Source organism: Poecile atricapillus, chromosome 22, assembly GCF_030490865.1.
Source record: "Poecile atricapillus isolate bPoeAtr1 chromosome 22, bPoeAtr1.hap1, whole genome shotgun sequence".
Lineage (NCBI taxonomy): Eukaryota > Metazoa > Chordata > Aves > Passeriformes > Paridae > Poecile > Poecile atricapillus.
The window spans coordinates 7,387,514-7,407,762 of NC_081270.1; the positions used below are offsets into that span (position 1 = coordinate 7,387,514).

Here is a 20,249-nt window from a genome sequence, read left to right on the forward strand (position 1 = left end):
GCCGGCGCTCCCGGCCGGTACCTGGTAGGTGCCGTGCAAGGTGCTGACGAGCAGCGTGATCTGCTCCACCACCGCCAGGTCCTTCTGCAGGTCCTGCAGCTCCTGGAAGAGCCGCGGGGGGCCCAGGTACACCTTGTCTTTGGGGGCAAAAAGCGGGATTTCAGGAATGCCCCGGGATCTGCCCCCGGAGTGGAGGAGACCCCGAGGTGGAGACTCGAGAGCCTCAAACACGGCCACGGGTGGGGACTCCAAGAGGGGTGAGATCCCCAAAAATCCCCCAGATCCCAGCCCAGGGAGGTTCTCCCATTGGGAATTCAGCTGGAACATCACATCTCCGACCCCACCACCTCCCAGAGTGATGAAATCCCCTAAAATCCCCCAAATCCAAGTCCAGGGAGGTTTTTCCATCAGGAATTCATCCGGAGCTCTGCATCCACAGCCCCACCACCTCCCAGAGTGATTAAATCGCCCAAATCCCAGCCCAGGGAAGTTCTCCCATTGGGAATTCCACTGGAACACCAGATCTCCAAGCCCATCACCTCCCAGAGCGATGGAATCCCCTAAAATCCCCCAGATCCCAGTCCAGGGAAGTTCTCCCATCAGGAATTTGTCTGGAGCTCTGCATCCATGATCCCACCACCTCCCAGAGTGATGGAACCCCCTAAAATCCCCCAAATCCCAGCCCAGGGAGGTTCTCCCATCGGGAATTCCACTGGAACATCACATCTCAGACCCCAACACCTCCCAGAATGATGAAATCCCCCAAATCCCAGCCCAGGGAGGTTTTTCCATCAGGAATTCATCCGGAGCTCTGCATCCACGACCCAACCACCTCTCAGAGCGATGAAATCCCCCAAATCCCAGCCCAGGGAAGTTCTCCCATCGGGAATTCAGCTGGAACACCAGATCTCCAACCCCAACACCTCCCAGAGTGATGGAATCCCCTAAAGTCCCCCAGATCCCAGCCCAGGGAGGTTCTCCCATCGGGAATTCATCCGGAGCTCTGCATCCACGACCCCACCACCTCCCAGAGTGATGGAATCCCCTAAAATCCCCCAAATCCCAGCCCAGGGAAGTTCTCCCATCGGGAATTCAGCTGGAACACCACATCTCCAACCCCAACACCTTCCAGAGCGATAAAATCCCCCAAATCCCAGCCCAGGGAGGTTTTTCCCATTGGGAATTCATGCAGAGCTCTGCATCCATGACCCCACCACCTCCCAGAGTGATGAAACCCCCTAAAATCCCCCAAATCCCAGTCCAGGGAGGTTTTTCCATCAGGAATTCATCCGGAGCTCTGCATCCACAGCCTCACCACCTCCCAGAGTGATGAAATCGCCCAAATCCCAGCCCAGGGAAGTTCTCCCATTGGGAATTCCACTGGAACACCAGATCTCCAAGCCCATCACCTCCCAGAGTGATGGAATCCCCTAAAATCCCCCAAATCCCAGCCCAGGGAAGTTCTCCCATTGTGAATTCCACTGGAATTCCAACCCCATCACCTCCCAGAATGATAAAATCCCCTAAAATCCCCTAAAATCCCAGCCCAGGGAAGTTCTCCCATCAGGAATTTGGCTGGAGCTCCACACCCACGACCCCACCACCTCCCAGCTTGATGAAATCCCCCCCGAATTCCCTCCGGAGCTCACTGTGGGCGGCCTGGCCGGCGGGCGCGTGCCGGCGTTGGCCGGCGTTGGCCGCGGCCGCGCCGTCCTTGTCGCCGGCGCCGCTCTCCTGGCCCACCTCCACCACCTGCACCTGCGGGAGGGCCGTGCTCCACTTCAGCACGTACTTGGGGCCCAGCGGCACCAGGCTGCTGATTTCCAGCTGGCCTCTGCCAAGGCAAGAATTCCAGGTCAAGAGAAACCCGGATTTTCCCCAAAAACCCCGGATTTCCCCCCAAAAACCTGGATTTTCCCCAAAAACGGGCGCCTCCCGCGAGCCCAGCAGCCCACACCACGCGGGAAGCCCCTGAAGGCCAGGCTGTGGACTTCCAGCCGCGGCAAGAATTCCAGGTTTAACCAAAACGCCCAGATTTTCCCAAAAAACCCGCTGGAATTTCCCAAAATCTCCCCCCGGAAATGCAGGCGGCAGGACGAGCACCCCACACCGTGCAGGAACCCCCAAAAGTGGGGCACACCACACAGCACAGCACGCCCGGCACCTACCCCGCGGGCACCGGCCTGGAGAAGGCAAAAAAGAGGAGTTCAGTGGGATTTTCTGGGAATTTCGGGAGCTTTTCCCGCTTGGCGGTGTCAAATTCCGCCCATCCCACCCCGTTCCTGGATCCCACAGCAGCTCCAAGACCACACAGCAGCAGCAGGGGGTCAATGGTGGGCAGGAAAACCCAAAATTCGATGGGATTCCCACCCAAAAGCCCCAAACTTGATGGATTCCCACCTAAAAACCCCAAATTCGATGGGATTCCCACCTAAAAACTCCAAACTTGATGGATTCCCACCCAAAAAACCCAAACTTGATGGGGTTCCCACCTAAAAACCCCAAATTCGTTGGGATTCCCACCCAAAAACCCCAAACTTGATGGGGTTCCCACCCAAAAACCCCAAACTCGTTGGGATTCCCACCCAAAAACCCCAAACTTGATGGATTCCCACCCAAAAACCCCAAATTTGATGGATTCCCACCCAAAAAATCCAAACTCATTGGGATTCCCACCCAAAAACCTCAAACTCGTTGGGATTCCCACCCAAAAACCCCAAACTTGATGGAGATTCTCTCAAAACCCCCAAACTCAGTGGGATTCTCCCCAAAAATGAGGATGGGGATGAGGAAGAGGAAGATGAGGACAAGAGAGACAAGGAGGAGGAGGAGGAGGAGGAAGAGGATGAAGATGAGGATGAGGAGGAGGATGAGGATGAGGATGAGAAGGAGGAGGAGGATGAGGAGGAGGAAGAGGATGGGGATGAGGATGAGAAGGAAGAGGAGGATGACGAGGAGGACGAGGAGGACAAGGAGGACGAGAAGCAGGAGGAGGAGGAGGAGGGTGAGGACCAGGAGAACAAGGACGAGGAGGATGAGGAAGAGGAGGAGGAGGAAGAGGAAGACAAGGAGGAGAATGAGGAGGATGAGGAGGACAAAAAGGACAATGAAGACAAGAACGAGGAGAATGAGAACAAAGAGGACGAGGACGAGGACAAGGACGAGGAGAAGCAGGAGGAGGAGGAGGAGGGTCAGGACCAGGAGGACAAGGACAAGGACGAGGAGGATGAGGAAGAGGAGGAGGAGGAAGAGGAAGACAAGGAGGAGAATGAGGAGGATGAGGAGGACAAAAAGGACAATGAAGACAAGAACGAGGAGAATGAGAACAAAGAAGAGGACGAGGACGAGGACAAGGACGAGGACGAGGACAAGGACAAGGATGAGGATGAGGATGAGGACAAGGATGAAGACAAGGATGAGGATGAGGATGAGGATGAGGATGAGGATGAGGATGAGGATGAAGACAAGGAGGCGCTGCCCCCTCCAGAGTCTCCAGGCTCAGCAGGTGGCCGGGCCGTACCTGAAGTTGACGTTGGCGCAGACCAGGAGGTCGCTGAGCAGGAACACCTTCCTCTCCTTGGACTTGAGCAGCTGCCCGCGGTCCCCGTACACCGTCTCGGTCAGCGTCTCGCACAGCAGCAGCTGCCGCTGCCCCGAGCTCAGCAGCTGCGGGACGAGCCCCAGGTCTCACTCCAGAGGTCTCACTCACCCAAAACCTTCTCCAGAACCTCCCAAAAATCTCCTCCAGAACCTCCCAAAAATCTCCTCCAGAACCTCCCCAAAAACCTTCTCCAGAACCTCCCAAAAACCTTCTCCAAAACCTCCCAAAAACCTTCTCCAGAACCTCCCAAAAACCTTCTCCAGAACCTCCCAAAACCTTCTCCAGAACCTACCAAAACCTTCTCCAGAACCTACCAAAATCTTCTCCAGAACCTCCCAAAAACCTTCTCCAGAACCTCCCCAAAACATTCTCAAGAACCTCCCCAAAAACCTTCTCCAGAACCACCCAAAAACCTTTTCCAGAACCTCCCCAAAAACCTTCTCCAGAACCACCCAAAAACCTTTTCCAGAACCTCCCAAAAACCTTCTCCAGAACCTCCCAAAACCTTCTCCAGAACCTCCCAAAACCATTCTCAAGAACCTCCCCAAAAATCTTCTCCAGAACCTCCCAAAAACCTTCTCCAGAACCTCCCCAAAAACCTTCTCCAGAACCTCCCAAAAACCTTCTCAAGAACCTCCCAAAAACCTTCTCCAGAACCTCCCAAAAACCTTCTCAAGAACCTCCCAAAAACCTTCTCAAGAACCTCCCCAAAACCTTCTCCAGAACCTCCCAAAGCATCTCCTCCACAACCTGGAGAAGCCCTGACACGGAGAGGGAGCTCCAAATCCAAAATCCAGCAGATCCTTGGGGAGGAATTCCCAAATTCCACCCTCAAGGCTCGGTTTGGATCAAGATCCTCTGGGAGCAAAGAGGGACCCGGCTTCCCAAAATCCCCGCGGTGGACAGGGAGCCACAAATCCCACCCGGCAGCTCCGGATCCGGCCAGGAATGGGGATGGGGAGGAGGAGGAGGAGGATAAGGATGAAGATGAGCAGGAGGACGAGGAGGAGGAGATGGATGAGGAGGATGAAGAGGAGGAGGAGGAGGAGGAGGAGGAGGAGGAGGAGGAGGAGGAGGAGGAGGAGGAGGAGGAGGAGGAGGAGGAGGAGGATAAGAATGAAGATGAGGATGAGGAGGAGCAGGACAAGGAGCAGGACAATGAGCAGGACAAGGAGGACAAGGAGGACAAGGAAGAAAAGCAGGATAAGGCTGAGGATGAAGATGAGCAGGAGGATGAGGAGGATGAAGATGAGCAGGAGGATGAGGAGGACGAGGATGAGGATGAAGATGAGGATGAGGAGGAGGAGCAGGAGCAGGAGGAGGAGCAGGACAATGAGCAGGACAAGGAGGAGAAGGAGGACAAGCAGGACAAGCAGGATAAGGATGAAGATGAGCAGGAGGAGGAGGATGAGGAGGATGAAGAGGAGAAGGAGGAGGAGGAGGAGGACAAGGAGGAAGAGGAGGATAAAGCTGAGGATGAAGATGAACAGGAGGAGGAGGAGGAGGAGGAGGACAAGGAGTAAAAGGAGGATAAGGCTCAGGATGAAGATGAACAGGAGGAGGAGGAGGAGGAAGAGGAGGACAAGCAGGATAAGGATGAAGATGAGCAGGAGGAGGAGGAGGAGGATGAGAATGAAAATGAGGAGGAGGAGCAGAACAAGGAGGACAAGCAGGACAAGGCTGAGGATGAGCAGGAGGATGAGGAGGAGAAGAAGGAGGAGGTGGAGGAGGAGGAAGAGGAGGAGGTGGAGGAGGAAGAGGAGGAAGAGGAGGAGAAGGAGGACAAGCAGGACAAGGAGGACAAGCAGGACAAGGCTGAGGATGAAGACGAGCAGGAGGATGAGGAGAAGGAGGAGGAAGAAGAGGATGAAGAAGATGAGAGGACAAAGAGGATGAGGAAGAGAAACAGAACGAGGATGAAGATGAGGAGAACAAGGAGGATGAGGACAACAAGGCCAGGCACGAAGCTGAGGACAAGGCTGAGGACGAAGACGAGCGGGAGGGGATGAAGATGAGGATGACGAGGAGCCCCCACCTTGTTGAGGCTGCTGCGGTCGCTGATGCTCTTGCTGAGCTGCTGCATCTCGGCCACCTGGTCAGCCAAGCGCTTCTGCTCGTTGAGCTTCTCGGCCAGCGTCTCCAGCTCGGTCAGCGCCAGCTGCAGCGCCAGCCGGTCGGCGTGGCCGCGCGGAGTGTTCTTCAGCATGTCCTGGCACACGGAAACACCGGGAATGGCCGCGGTCCTCCACAGCTCAGGTTTGGGGGATGAGCCTTGGGTGGATCCAAAAATCCAACCAGGGTGTTCACCCCGAAGTGTGGTGCTCCCCAAAAAGGTGCTTCTCCAGAAGCTCCCAAAAACCTTCTCCAAAACCTCACAAAACCTTCTCCAGAACATCCCCAAAACCTTCTCCAGAACCTCCCAAAAACCTTCTCAAGAACCTCCCCAAAAACCTTCTCCAGAACCTCCCAAAAACCTTCTCCAGAACCTCCCAAAAACCTTCTCAAGAACCTCCCAAAGCATCTCCTCCAAAACATCCCAAAAACCTTCTCCAGAACATCCCCAAAACCTTCTCAAGAGCCTACCAAAAACCTTCTCAAGAACCTCCCCAAAAACCTTCTCCAGAACCTCCCAAAAACCTTCTCCAGAACCTCCCAAAAACCTTCTCCAGAAGCTCCCAAAAACCTTCTCCAGAACCTCCCAAAAACCTTCTCCAGAACCTCCCAAAAACCTTCTCCAGAACCACCCAAAAACCTTCTCCAGAACCTCCCAAAAACCTTCTCCAGAAGCTCCCAAAAACCTTCTCAAGAACCTCCCAAAGCATCTCCTCCAAAACCTCCCAAAAACCTTCTCCAAAACTTCCCAAAACCTTCTCCAGAACCTCCCAGAACCTTCTCCAGAACCTCCCCAAACACCTTCTCCAGAACCTCCATTCCCAGGAGGTTCCTCTGCAGGAGAAGGATGGACTGAGGGAATTGGGAGCGCTTTGGGCACCTCCAAAACCAAAGCTTGGAAGGTGACCCTTGGGATGGATCCAAAATTCCAACCAAAAAAAAGTCTGGCCCTGTCCCGCAGCTTTCAAAAAGGTTCTTCTCCAGAACCTTCTCCAAAACCACCTCCAGGAGCTCCTCAAGGTCCTCCAGGAGCTCCTCAAGGTTCTCCAGGAGCTCCTCAAGGTTCTCCAGGAGCTCCTCAAGGTCCCCCAGGAGCTCCTCAAGGTCCTCCAGGAGCTCCTCAAGGTTCTCCAGGAGCTCCTCAAGGTCCCCTAGGAGCTCCTCAAGGTTCTCCAGGAGCTCCTCAACATCCCCCAGGAGCTCCTCAAGGTTCTCCAGGAGCTCCTCAAGATCCCCCAGGAGCTCCTCAAGGTCCCCCAGGAGCTCCTCAAGGTCCCCCAGGAGCTCCTCAAGGTTCTCCAGGAGCTCCTCAAGGTCCCCCAGGAGCTCCTCAAGGTCCTCCAGGAGCTCATCGAGATCCTCCAGGAGCTCTCAAGGCCCTCCAGGAGCTCCTCAAGGTCCTCCAGGAGCTCCTCAAGGTTCTCCAGGAGCTCCTCAAGGTCCTCCAGGAGCTCCTCAAGGTTCTCCAGGAGCTCCTCAAGGTTCTCCAGGAGCTCCTCAAGGTTCTCCAGGAGCTCCTCAAGGTTCTCCAGGAACTCCTCAACATCCCCCAGGAGCTCCTCAAGGTTCTCCAGGAGCTCCTCAAGGTCCTCCAGGATCTCTCCCTCCTCACCTGCAGGAGGAGGATGAACTGAGGGAACCTCTGGATGGGTTTCACCATCAGCCCGTAGAGCGTGACGCGGTCGGCGCTGGCCATCTGCCGCTTCTGCCGGGGAGGAACGCCGGAAAAACCGGGATTGGGGGAAATTCCGTAAAAACCGGGATTGGGGGAAATGACAGGAAAACGGGATTGGGGGAAATAAAATAAAAACAGGGATTTTGGGGAAATTAAAAACTGGGATTGGGGAAATGGCATAAAAGTGGGATTTGGGGGAAATGCCATAAAAACTGGGATTTGGGAAAATAAAATAAAAACAGAGATTTGGGGGAAATGCCATAAAAACCGGGATTTGGGGGAAATGCCATAAAAACCGGGATTTGGGAGAAATGCCATAAAAACTATGATTTTGGGGAAATGCCAGAAAAATGGGATTTTGGGAGAAATGCCATAAAAAAGCGGGATTTTGGGGAGAAGCTGACCTTGAGGAAGTCCAGGAAGGCGGGTTTGGTCAGACACGCCTTCTTGATGAGGGCCATGGCCGTGGTGAAGTTGTTGACGTAGTCGCTGTAGACATCCAGCACCATGGACTTGGAAAACTGGGAGAAGACGGGAATGAGGTGGGAATTCCCGGAAAAAACCGGGATGGGGATGGGGGTGTCCCGGCTTGGGGTCCCGTCGCTCCACCCGTCCCCGATGGGATCCATCCGGGGGGGATTCCCGGGTTTTTTATGGGATCCAAGGGGATTTTTGGAGTGAATCCTCGTGGATGAGTTCCCAAAGGGATTTTGGGTGTGATTCCCAGTTTTTTATGGGATCCCTGGGAATTTTTGGAGTGATTCCTCGTGGATGAGATCCCAAAGGGATTCTCCCTGTTCTTTTATGGGATGATCCCAGGGGGATTCTGGGGGTGATTCCCAGTTTTTTATGGGATCTGAGGGGATTTTTGGAGTGATTCCTCGTGGATGAGTTCCCAAAGGGATTTTGGGTGTGATTCCTATTTTTTTATGGGATCCCTGGGAATTTTTGGAGTGATTCCTCGTGGATGAGATCCCAAAGGGATTCTCCCTGTTCTTTTATGGGATGATCCCAGGGGGATTCTGGGGGTGATTCCCATTTTTTTATGGGATCTAAGGGGATTTTTGGAGTGATTCCTCGTGGATGAGTTCCCAAAGGGATTTTGGGTGTGATTCCCAGTTTTTTATGGGATCTAAGGGGATTTTTGGAGTGATTCCTCATGGATGAGATCCCAAAGGGATTTTCCCCGTTTTTTCCATGGGATGATCCCTGGGGAATTCTGCGTGCGATTCCCGGTTTTTTATGGGATCCAAGGGAGACGTTGGGGGCTATTCCTGGTTTCCAACGCGACCCCAGGGGATTTTGTCGGGGGCTACTCCTAGCTTTTTCTGGGATCCCGGCGGGATCTGGGGCTCTTCCCGGTTTTCCCCGCACCGAGGCCACGAAGAGGTCTCCGATCCTCTCGTTGGAATCCCACTCGGAGACGCGGGAGGCCAGGGCGATCTGGAACATGGAGTGGCACTGCAGGATCTCCTTCAGCCGGAAAAACACCACCTGGCACTTGCGGGCGCTCAGCACCTTGGGCTCCATCTCCAGCAGCGGGTTCCGGTAATCCTGCGGGAATTCCGGCGCTGGGATCCCGGGATCGGCGCCGGGGGATGCCCAATCCCGGGAAAAGGGGGTCCCCCCCACCTGCAGGATGCGCTTCAGGGAATCGACGTAGCTGCGCTCGCTCTGCACGATGGAGCCCAGGATGTGCCGCCGGAGCACCTGCGGGATACGGGAATGTCCGGGATCCCACAAATCCCCAATCCCAGGATCCGGGAAATGCAGGCAGAGCCGCAATCCCACAAATCCCCAATCCCAGGATCCGGGAAATGCAGGCAGAGCCGCAATCCCACAAATCCTAAATCACGGCATTGAGGAAATACAGGCACAGCCCCGATCCCACAAATCCCCAGTTCCAGGATCTGGGAAATGCAGGCAGAGCCCTGATCCCACAAATCCCAAATTCCAGGATCAAGGAAATGCAGGCACAGCCGTGATCCCACAAATCCCAAATTCCAGGATCGAGGAAATGCAGGCCCAGCCTTTCTGATCCCCCAAATTCCCAATCCCAAGATAACGGGAAATGCAGGCACAACCTGTGGGGCTCAGCTGTGATCCCCCAAATCCCAAATCCCAAATCCCAGGATTGAGGAAATGCAGGCAGAGCCCCGATCCCACAAATCCCGAATCCCAGGATCCGGGAAATGCAGGCCCAGCCTGTGGGGCCCGGCCGTGATCCCCCAACCCCAAATCCCAGGAAAAGGGAAGCAGCCCCAGCCCGGCGGAAGTGCTGACTCAGCGGTGCGAGTTCTGCTGACTCGGCGTTTCCCCACTGCTCAACCGCAGGGCCCGGGGAGGCTGTGACACCCCCGGGTCCTGGGAAAGCCCCGATCCCAAATCCCGGGAAATCCCTGATCCCAGATCCCGAGAAAGCCCCAATCCCAAATCCCAGGAAAGCCCTGATCCCAGATCCCGGGAAAGCCCCGATCTCAATCCTGGGAAAGCCCCAATCCCAAATCTCGGGAAATCCCCGATCTCAACGCTGGGAAAGCCCCAATCCCAATACTGGGAAAGCCACAATCTCGATCCCGGGAAAGCCACGATCCCAAATCTCAGGAAAGCCTCAATCCTGATCCCAGGAAAGCCCCAATCCTGATCCCAGGAAAGCCCCAATCCCGATCCCGATCCCAATCCCGATCCCAGACCTGCTGCGGGCTCAGCCCCTCGGGCGCGGGGCCCAGCTCGGGCGGGGGATGTTTCATGTCGGACACGGTGACCTCCAGGAACCCGGAATCCTCCTCCTCCGAGTCCCCTGGGCAGGGAAACACCAGAAACCCCCAACTGAACCTTTTTTCCCGCTTTTCCCGCTTTTCCCGCTTTTCCCGGGATCTCGTGTCCTTCCAGAGCCATCACCGGGTACCGAGATGAGCCGGGCAGGAGCGGGAGCGGGACAGGGATGGGGACAGGGATGGGACAGGGATGGGAACAGGGAAGGTCCCCATCCCAAAAATCTGCCCAGGAACAGCGCCTCGCCCTCAGTCCAAGCCAGCGGGAATCGGGAAAAGAGCCGGGAAAAGGAGCCGGAAGCGCAGGAAAAGCGGGAAGCGCCGGAGCCAGCAGCCCTTACCCGAGGCCGAAGCAGCCGAGGAGGAGGAGGGCGAGCGAGCCAAGGAAAGCTTGGGATGAGCCAAGGAAAGCTTGGGATGAGCCAAGGAAAGCTCGGGACGGGAGCGCGGCCGCCGCCGCCACATGGCCCCATCCCGGGCCAGAAATCCCGGGAATCGGAGGGCAGGGAAGGGCTGGGGGCAGGAAGGAAGGGAAGGGCTGCGGGGACCTCTTTCCTTCCCTAATTTCGGCTCCTCCTCCCGGGGATGCTCTCCCAGGATCGCCGCGCCCCAAAGCCGCGCTGGCCGTGCGGGAATGGCGGGATGGATCCCTGGGAATGCTCTGGGAATGGCATGATGGATCCCTGGGAATGCTCTGGGAATGGCGGGATGGATCCCTGGGAATGCTCTGGGAATGGCGGGATGGATCCCTGGGAATGCTCTGGGAATGGCGGGATGGATCCCGCGGGAATGCTTTGGGAATGGCAGGAATACGAAGCCGATCCCATGGGAAGCTGCGGGGACACCAGGAACACAAAGCCAATCCCCAGGAATGCTCTGGGAATGGCGGGATGGATCCCTGGGAATGCTCTGGGAATGGCGGGTACACGCAGCCAATCCTTGGGAATGCTCTGGGAATGGCAGGAACACGCAGCCAATCCCTGGGAATGCTCTGGGAATGGCGGGAACACACAGCTGATCCCATGGGAAGCTGCAGGGACACCAGGAACATGAAGCTGATCCCATGGGAATGCTCTGGGAATGGCGGGAACACGCAGCCAATCCTTGGGAATGCTCTGGGAATGGCGGGAACACACAGCAAATCCCTGGGAATGCTTTGGGAATGGCGGGAACACACAGCCAATCCTTGGGAATGCTCTGGGAATGGCGGGAACACACGCGGCCGATCCCACGGGAAGCTCCAGGCACTGGCGATCCGGCGGGATCCATCCTACCTCCCCCGGATCCTACCTCCCCTCGGCTGCTCCAGGGAAACCCGGGAGCTCCGGCGGGAGCGCGGCGGCTTCTCCGCCTCGGCCGCGCTCCTCCTGCGCTCCCCATCCCCTGCGGGACAGGGAAAGCCCCGGGAATTGGGAATTCCGAGGGAAACCCGGAGGGAAAAATCCAAGGAATCCACGGACACCCCCGCTGCTGCCGGCGGGGAGTCACCGCCACATCCCAAAAACGCAAGGAGAGAGTTGGAATTTGCAGGGAACGGCCAAAGGAAAGCTTCAAATGCAGGGAAAAATCCCGGAAAAGTGGGAAGAGAGTGTGGGATCAGGTTTCCCTAAAAACCTCCCTGGCCAAGGGCTTTGCTGGGCTGCGGGGTTTGGTTTTTCCAGCTCTCCGTTCCCTGCGGGACAGGGAAGGGTCAGGAAAACCCCCTGGGAATGGGGAATTCAGGGAAAGAAATCTGGAGGGAAAAATAGGAGGGAAATCGCCTGGGAATTGGGAATTTAGGGAAAAAAATCCTGAGGGAAAAATCCAAGGGAAACCCCCTGAGAATTGGGAATTCAGGGGAAAAATCCTGAGGGAAAAGTCTAAGGGAAACCCCCTGTGAATTTAGGGAAAAAACTGTGTGGGAAAAATCTGACGGAAACCCCCTGGGAATTGGGAATTCAGGGAAAGAAATCCTGAGGAAAAAACCCAAGGGAAACCCCTGGGAATTAGGAATTCAGGGAAAAAATCCTGATGGGAAAAAATCCTGATGGGAAAAAATCCAAGGGAAACCGCCTGGGAAATGGGAATTTAGGGAAAAAATCCAGAGGGAGAAATCTGAGGGAAACCCCCTGGGAATTGGGAATTCAGGGAAAAAATCCTGAGGGAAAAATCTGAGGGAAACCCCCTGGGAACTGGGAATTTAGGGAAAGAAATCCTGCTGGGAAGGAATCCCGAGGAGGAAGCTGAGGCCCCATCCCAAAAAGACGAAAGTAGGGAGGGGCAGAGCCCCGGGAAAGCCCCAAATCCTTGGAATGAGGGAGGGAAGAGGGGCGGGCGATTCGTGGGGGATGAGATTCCCGAGGATTACCGAGGATTCCCGAGGATTCCCAAGGATTCCCGAGGATTCCCGGGGCTCACCTGGGCCGTCGCGGCGCTGCAGGAAGGTGACCCGGCGCAGCACGGCCATGCGCGTCCGCTCCAGCCCGTCCCTGGTGCCGCTGCGCGCCGCCCGCATCAGCTGCGACACCTGGGAACATCGGGATCGGGGATGGGATCAGCGGGATCGGGGATGGGATCATCGGGATCGGGGCTGGGATCACCGGGATTGGGGCTGGGATCAGCGGGATCGGGGATGGGATCAACACAGGGATCAGGGATGGGATCATCGGGATCGGGGCTGGGATCATCGGGATCGGGGCTGGGATCACCGGGATTGGGGATGGGATCACCGGGATCAGGGATGGGATCATCGGGATGGGGGATGGGATCAACACAGGGATCGGGGCTGGGATCGTCAGGATCGGGGATGGGATCATCGGGATCGGGGATGGGATCATCGGGATCGGGGCTGGGATCATCGGGATCGGGGCTGGGATCATCGGGATCAGGGATGGGATCACTGGGATTGGGGCTGGGATCATCAGGATCGGGGATGGGATCATTGGGATCGGGGATGGGATCAACACAGGGATCAGGGATGGGATCATCGGGATCAGGGATGGGATCACCAGGATCGGGGATGGGATCATTGGGATCGGGGATGGGATCAGTGCAGGAATTGGGGATGGGATCAGTGCTGGGATCAGAGCAGGGATCAGTGGGATCAGCACTGGGATCAGTGCTGGGATCAGTGCTGGGATCACAGGGATCAGAGCAGGATCAGTGCTGGGATCAGCACCAGGATCAGCACCGGGATCAGTGGGATCAGCGTGGGATCAGCACAGGGATCAGCGCAGGGATCAGCGTGGGGATCAGCAGGATCAGCGCAGGGATCAGTGCTGGGATCACCGGGATCAGCAGGATCCCAGGGATCACTGGGATCTCAGGGATCAGCAGGATCTGAGCACAGGGATCAGCACAGGGATCACCGGGATCATCACCAGGATTACAGAGGTCTCCGGGATCACAGGGATCAGCTGGACCATCGGGATCACCGGGATCATCACGGGAGCCACAGGGATCCCCAGGATCACAGGGATCACGAGGATCCCAGGGATAACGGGGATCTCAGGGATCATCACGGGGATCACAGGGATCGGGAAGCTCCAGGTGGCCCCTCAGGAACATCCATGGAGCGCCATTCCCTGTTCTCCTGCGCAGCCGGGAGCAGCAGCAGGCAGACAGGGCTCCGGGATCCCTCTGGATCCCTCTGGATCCCTCTGGATCCCTCTGGATGCTGCCCATGGATCTGCAGCAGCCCAGCGGGGCTGGGAAGGGAGGCGGGATCGGAGGAGTGGGGCAGGAAAAGGGGGATTGGCCTTTCACACCCCAAATCCCAGAGCTTCACCCCAAATCCCGCTGCTTTACCCCATGGAATACCGGGATGGGAAGGGCTCTGCAATTCCACAATTCCCAAAATTCTCCTTCCTTCCCTCCTGAATTCCTTCCTGAATTCCTGAATTCCTGAATTCCTTCCTGAATTCCTTCCTGAATTCCTGAATTCCTTCCTGAATTCCTTCCTGAATTTCTTCCTAAATTCTTGAACCCCTGAATTCCTTCCTGAACTCCTGAACTTCTTCCTGAATTGCTGAATTCCTTCCTTCGTGAATTCCTTCCCGAATTCTTGAATTCCTTCCTGAATTTCTTCCTAAATTCTTGAACTCCTGAATTCCCTCCTGAATTCCTTCCTGAATTCCCGAATTCCCAAATTCCTTCTGGAAATTCTCCCCGAATTCCTTCCTGAATTCCTGAATTCCCCAATTCCTTCCGGAACTCCTCCCCGAATTCCTTCATTCCCCCCCGGAACTCCTGAATTCCTGAATTCCTCCATCCCTCCCCGAATCCCCTCCTGAATTCCTCCCCGAATCCCTGGATCCCTTCACTTCCCGATCCCCGCAATCCCCGAATTCCGACGGCGGCGCCTCGGCAGCTCCAGGCTGATCTTTCGGGAATGTTGGGAATTTCGGGATGGGAGCGGTACCTTCCAATCGGATTTGTGCTTCAGCTCCTGCATTTCCTTCCCCCCAAGGCTCCGGGCCAGGAGCTCCCGCTTAGTCCTGGCGCATTTTTCCTTGAGTTTATGGAAGTCGGGAGAGAGCTGAGCCCAAAGCAAAGCGGGAGAGCGGAGCAGAGATCCCGGGAAGCAGCAAATGCAAAAAAACAGGAGAGATCATCCCAAAGGAGCAGGGAACAGCGGCGGCAGCCCGGAATTCCGGCCGGGAAAGGAGAAATCATCCCAAAAATCCCGGAATTCCGGCCGGGAGCGTGCAGGGAGTGCAGGGAAAGGAGAAATCATCCCAAAAATCCCGGAATTCCAGCCGGGAGCAGGCAGGGAGCACAGGGACAGCAGGGAAAGGTTTGGGAACAGGAGAAATCATCCCAAAAATCCCGGAATTCCGGCCGGGAGCAGGCAGGGAGTGCAGGGAAGGGAGAAATCATCCCAAAAATCCCGGAATTCCAGCCGGGAGCAGGCAGGGACAGCAGGGAAAGGAGAAATCATCCCAAAAATCCCGGAATTCCGGCCGGCAGCAGGCAGGGAGTGCAGGGACAGCAGGGAAAGGAGAAATCATCCCAAAAATCCCGGAATTCCGGCCGGGAGCAGGCAGGGAGTGCAGGGAAAGGAGAAATCATCCCAAAAATCCCAGAATTCTGGCCGGGAGCAGGCAGGGAGCGCAGGGAAAGGAGAAATCATCCCAAAAATCCCGGAATTCCAGCCGGGAGCGTGCAGGGAGTGCAGGGAAAGGAGAAATCATCCCAAAAATCCCAGAATTCCGGCCGGGAGCGTGCAGGGAGTGCAGGGAAGGGAGAAATCATCCCAAAAATCCCGGAATTCCGGCCGGGAGCAGGCAGGGAGTGCAGGGAAAGGAGAAATCATCCCAAAAATCCCGGAATTCCAGCCGGGAGCAGGCAGGGACAGCAGGGAAAGGAGAAATCATCCCAAAAATCCCGGAATTCCGGCCGGGAGCAGGCAGGGACAGCAGGGAAAGGAGAAATCATCCCAAAAATCCCGGAATTCCGGCCGGGAGCAGGCAGGGAGTGCAGGGAAAGGAGAAATCATCCCAAAAATCCCGGAATTCCGGCCGGGAGCAGGCAGGGAGCACAGAGACAGCAGGGAAAGGTTTGGGTACAGGAGAAATCCCAAAAATTCCAGCTGGGATGCAGCGGGAAGTGCAGCAGGGAAAGGCAGGGAGAGGATCCAGCAGGGGAAAAATTCAAAGGGAAGGAGGAAAAGAGGAAGAGAATTCCAGGAAAAACGCGGCAGCATCTGCAGGATGCTCCGGTGCCTCCACGCAGGAGAATCCCGGGAAAAGCCGGGATGAGGGTTCCAAAGGGACACCTTGGGCTGGAGGGACGAAGATTCCAAAGGGATGGGAATTCCCGGGATGGACGTCCTGGGCTGGAGAGGTGGGAATTCCCAGGGAATGGGATGAGGATTCCAGAGGGTTGGGAATTCCCGGGACGGATACCTCAGGCTGGAGGGATCAGGATTCCAAGGGAGAGACAAATATTCCAGAGGGCTGGGAATTCCTGGGATGGGCTGGAGAGGTGGGAATTCCCAGGGAAGGACAAACATTCCAGAGGGTTGGGAATTCCCAGGATGGTACCTTGGGCTGGAGAGGTGGGAATTCCCAGGGAAGGACGAGGATTCCAGAGGGCTGGGAATTCCCGGGATGGGTACCTTGTGCTGGAGAGGTGGGAATTCCAGGGGAAGGACGGACATTCCAGAGGGTTGGGAATTCCCGGGATGGTACCTTGGGCTGGAAGGCCGCTCGGAGCTTGGCGGGCTCGGCGTCCCGCCGCGATTCCGGCCGGGATTCCTCTCCGGACTCGCCCTCGCTGTAGCTCTCGAACTCGCTGGAGCTCCAGGCCAGCTCCGGGCCCAGGCGCGGCCCCGCGGCCGGGAGCAGCCCCGCGCCTGCATTCCCGGGAATCCCGCTTAATTCCCGTGTCTGCATTCCCGGGAATCCCGCTTAATTCCCGTGTCTGCATTCCCGGGAATCCCGCTTAATTCCCGCGCCTGTATTCCCGGGAATCCTGCTTAATTCCCGCTCAATTCCTGCTTAATTCCCGTGTCTGCATTCCCGGGAATCCCGCTCAGTTCCCATTCAGTTTCTGCTCAATTCCCGCTCAATTCCCGCGCCTCCATTCCCAGGAATCCCGCGCCTCCATTCCCAGGAATCCCGCTCAATTCCCGCTCAATTCCTGCTTAATTCCCGTGTCTGCATTCCCTCTCAATTCCTGCTCAGTTCCCGCTCAATTCCTGCTGAATTCCTGCGCCTGCATTCCCGGGAATCCCGCTCAATTCCCGCTCAATTCCTGCTCAGTTCCCGCTCAGTTCCCGCTCAATTCCTGCTCAATTCCTGCTCAATTCCTGCGCCTGCATTCCCGGGAATCCCGCTTAATTCCCGTGTCTGCATTCCCGGGAATCCCGCTTAATTCCCGCTCAATTCCCGCGCCTGCATTCCCGGGAATCCCGCTCAATTCCCGCTCAATTCCCGCTCAATTCCTGCTCAATTCCCACGCAATTCCCGCTTTTCTCCCCGCGCTCCCAAGCCCGTTTGGAGGGGAGTCGGGAGCACGCCGGGATGGATCCAGCAGGGATTTGTCTGGGGAGGGCTCCACCCCTCCCAAATCCCGGGAATTCCCCGCTTATTCCCATCCACAGCCCCCTGGAGGTTGGGATCCTCCTTCTGGATGGAAAATGGGATGGGGAGCCCTGGAAAAGCGGGAAGAGGCTGCTCCCGGCTGGAAAAGCGGGAAGCGGCGCTTCCGTACCGTCCTGCTCCGCATCCAGGCCCTCGCAGGGAACGTCGTCGTAGATGACCTCGTCCTCCACCTCCGGGAAGGAGAAACGCTCCCCTGGAAAAGCCCGGGATCATCGGGATCATCGGGATCATCGGGATTGGGATTGGAATCAGGATCCCACCAGGATGCAGGAATACCCCCCAGCCCACTGGGGGTTATCCCGGGGTTATCCCAGGGTTATTCCAGGGTTATTCTGGGGTTATCCCAAGGTTATCCCAGGGTTATCCCAGGGTTATCCCAGGGTTATTCCAGGGTTATTCTGGGGTTATCCCAGGGTTATTCCAGGGTTATCCCAGGGGTTATCCAGAGGTTATCCAGGGTTATTCCAGGGTTATCCAGGGTTATTCTGGGGTTATTCTGGGGTTATCCCAGGGTTATCCCAGGGGTTATCCAGGGGTTATCCCAGGGTTATTCCAGGGTTATTCCGGGGTTATCCTGGGGTTATGCCAAGGTTATCCAGGGGTTATCCAGGGGTTATCCTGGGGTTATCCCAGGGTTATTCCGGGGTTATTCCAGGGTTATCCCAAGGTTATCCCAGGGTTATCCAGGGGTTATCCAGGGGTTATCCCAGGGTTATTCCAGGGTTATTCTGGGGTTATCCCAAGGTTATCCAGGGTTATCCCAGGGGTTATTCCAGGGCTATCCAGGGGTTATGCAGGGGTTATCCAGGGGTTTATCCAGAGGTTATTGAGATGTTATCCAGAGGTTATCCAGGGTTATCCCATGGGTTATCCCAGGGTTATCCCAGAGGTTATTCCAGGGGTTATTCCAGGGGTTATTCCAGCTTTTCCCCACCTCGGCAGATGCTCTCCCTCTTCCAGGTGCGGTTCCGGATCTGGGAATCTCCTCCGGCCTCGCCGTTGCTCACCTGGGCCGGGATCCTGCGGGAGCGGTGTCAGGCAGCATTCCAGGGAAAAATCCCTCGGGATAGGGGCAAATCCCTCGGGATTGGGCTCTCCCAAAGCTCCCCATCACCCCCTTCCCATGGCAGGAACAAAATCAGGAATTCCACCCCCAGCTGCTCCTCCCTGGATTTGGGGGATCCCAGGTTTTAGGGTCATCCCAGCTCTTTAGGGATGATGGAAAAGATCCCAAAATCCCAGAGTTCTCCCACCTGGAGCTCCTTGGAATGGTGAGAAGTTGGGGGAAACTGAGAATTCCACCACAAACCTCCTGAAATCCCCCAAAATCCCAGGAAACTCCATGGAAGTCTCAGGAAACACCCTGAAGTCCCACCAGAAACCCCCCAAATTCCATGGAAATCCCAGGAAATGCCCCAAATCCCACTAAAACCCCCGGAATTCCCAGGAAATTCCCCAAATCCCACTCACCCTTCCTGGGTCTCCATCCCCGGCCCGTCTGCAGGGAAGGAAAAGCAAAGAGAATCGGTGTTGGCACCCCTGGGATACACCGGGAATACCGGGAATTCCACACTGGGAATACCGGGAATTCCACACCGGGAACCAGCAGGAATTCCACACTGGGAATACCGGGAATTCCACACCGGGAACCAGCAGGAATTCCACACCGGGAATACCGGGAATTCCACACCGGGAACGCTCCTCACCGGAGCCGGGCGGGCGCCGCCGGCGCGGGGGCGCTCGGAGAGCGACGTCGGCTCCGGGATCGGCTCCGGGATCAGGGCAGGGATCAGGGCAGGGATCAGCTCCGGAATCCTCCTCGTCCTCCTCCTCTTCCTCCTCCTCCTCCTCCTCCTCCTCCTCGCTGTCCTGGAAGTCGAAGGCCTGGCCCAGCTCCTCCATCCCCGCGGGGCCGGGCGGCTCCGGGGGAGATCCTGGAATGGGAAACGGGAAACCGGGATGGGAAAAGGGGAAGGAGATGGAAAAGGGGTGGGGATGGAGGGAGAAGGACGGGAATGGAGGGTGGAAAAGGGATGGAGGAGGAGGAGGAGGAGGAGGAGGAGGAGGAGGAGGAGGGGAAAAGGGGGATGGAGATGGAGAAGGGGGAGGGAGAGGGATGGGAACAGAGACCGGGAATGGAGGGAAAGAGGAAAAAACAGGGAACCAGGGAATCGGGATCCAGGGAAATGGGGGATCAGGGAATCAGGGACCAGGGAATTGGAACCAGGGAAACGGGGAATTGGAATCAGGAACCAGGGAATCGGGAATCAGGGAATTGGAATCAGGGAATCAGATCAGGGAATTGGGACCCAGGGAAACAGGGAAACAGGGAATCGGGATCCAGGGAAATGGGGGATCAGGGAATCAGGGACCCCGGGAAATGGGGGATCAGGGAATTGGGAATCAGGATCCAGGGAAATGGGGCCAGAGAACAGGATCAGCACCCCCCAAACCCCAGGATCCAAGAGCCCCCCGTGTTTTCCCAATCCCGAGCGGCTCCAGCTGGGAAATCTGGGATACCCCGGGCGCTGCTCCCTCCTTCCCACCCCGGGCTGGGTGTCCCATTCCCAGAATTCCCAAAATTCCCCGAATTCCCGAATTCCCGAGGCTGACAGTACCTACTGCGGGCGGGGGGGGCGAGGCCATGGCGGGGGGGGCCCGGCTGCTCCAGGGGCGTTCCTGCAGAAAACCGGGAAAAAAGGCTTGGAAAAGGGGGAAAAAGGAATGGAAAAGAGGGGGGGAAGGGTTGGAAAAGAGGGGGAAAAAGGGTTGGAAAAGAGGGGGAAAGGGTTGGAAAAGAGGGGGGGAAAGGGTTGGAAAAGAGGGGGGAAAAAGCTTGGAAAAGAGGGGGGAAAAAGCTTGGAAAAGAGGGGGGAAAAAGCTTGGAAAAGAGGGGGGGAAAAGCTTGGGAAAGAGGGGGAAAAGGGTTGGGAAAGAGGGGAAAAAGACTTGGGAAAGGGGGCTCAGCCCTGGCGGGACGGATCCAAGCCCTGCTCCAGCTC

The 20,249-nt window shown here is 56.6% G+C and overlaps 1 protein-coding gene across 8 annotated transcripts in view; it reads right to left on the reverse strand.

Annotated features, from left to right (window-relative positions):
* The window catches only part of ARHGEF10L (Rho guanine nucleotide exchange factor 10 like), a 34,447-nt gene that overhangs the window by 11,616 nt on the left and 2,582 nt on the right, over positions 1-20,249 (reverse strand). Inside the window, exons 2-20 of one of the 8 annotated variants that reach the window (XM_058855153.1) lie at positions 19,866-19,926; positions 18,954-19,181; positions 18,718-18,745; positions 18,182-18,267; positions 17,357-17,440; positions 16,333-16,496; positions 14,562-14,678; positions 12,560-12,668; positions 11,453-11,545; positions 10,082-10,188; positions 9,021-9,098; positions 8,763-8,942; positions 7,793-7,909; positions 7,326-7,418; positions 5,637-5,810; positions 3,521-3,666; positions 2,169-2,183; positions 1,650-1,834; positions 22-137 (exon numbers count right to left, since the gene is read on the reverse strand). In XM_058855153.1, coding sequence (XP_058711136.1) covers positions 22-137; positions 1,650-1,834; positions 2,169-2,183; positions 3,521-3,666; positions 5,637-5,810; positions 7,326-7,418; positions 7,793-7,909; positions 8,763-8,942; positions 9,021-9,098; positions 10,082-10,188; positions 11,453-11,545; positions 12,560-12,668; positions 14,562-14,678; positions 16,333-16,496; positions 17,357-17,440; positions 18,182-18,267; positions 18,718-18,745; positions 18,954-19,181; positions 19,866-19,893 — 2,148 coding nt within the window. In that variant the 5' untranslated portion in view covers positions 19,894-19,926. The remainder of the gene's footprint in view (positions 1-21; positions 138-1,649; positions 1,835-2,168; positions 2,184-3,520; positions 3,667-5,636; positions 5,811-7,325; positions 7,419-7,792; positions 7,910-8,762; positions 8,943-9,020; positions 9,099-10,081; positions 10,189-11,452; positions 11,546-12,559; positions 12,669-14,561; positions 14,679-16,332; positions 16,497-17,356; positions 17,441-18,181; positions 18,268-18,717; positions 18,746-18,953; positions 19,182-19,865; positions 19,927-20,249) is intronic. The other 7 variants (XM_058855148.1, XM_058855152.1, XM_058855150.1 and 4 more) reach the window with 7 other exon arrangements.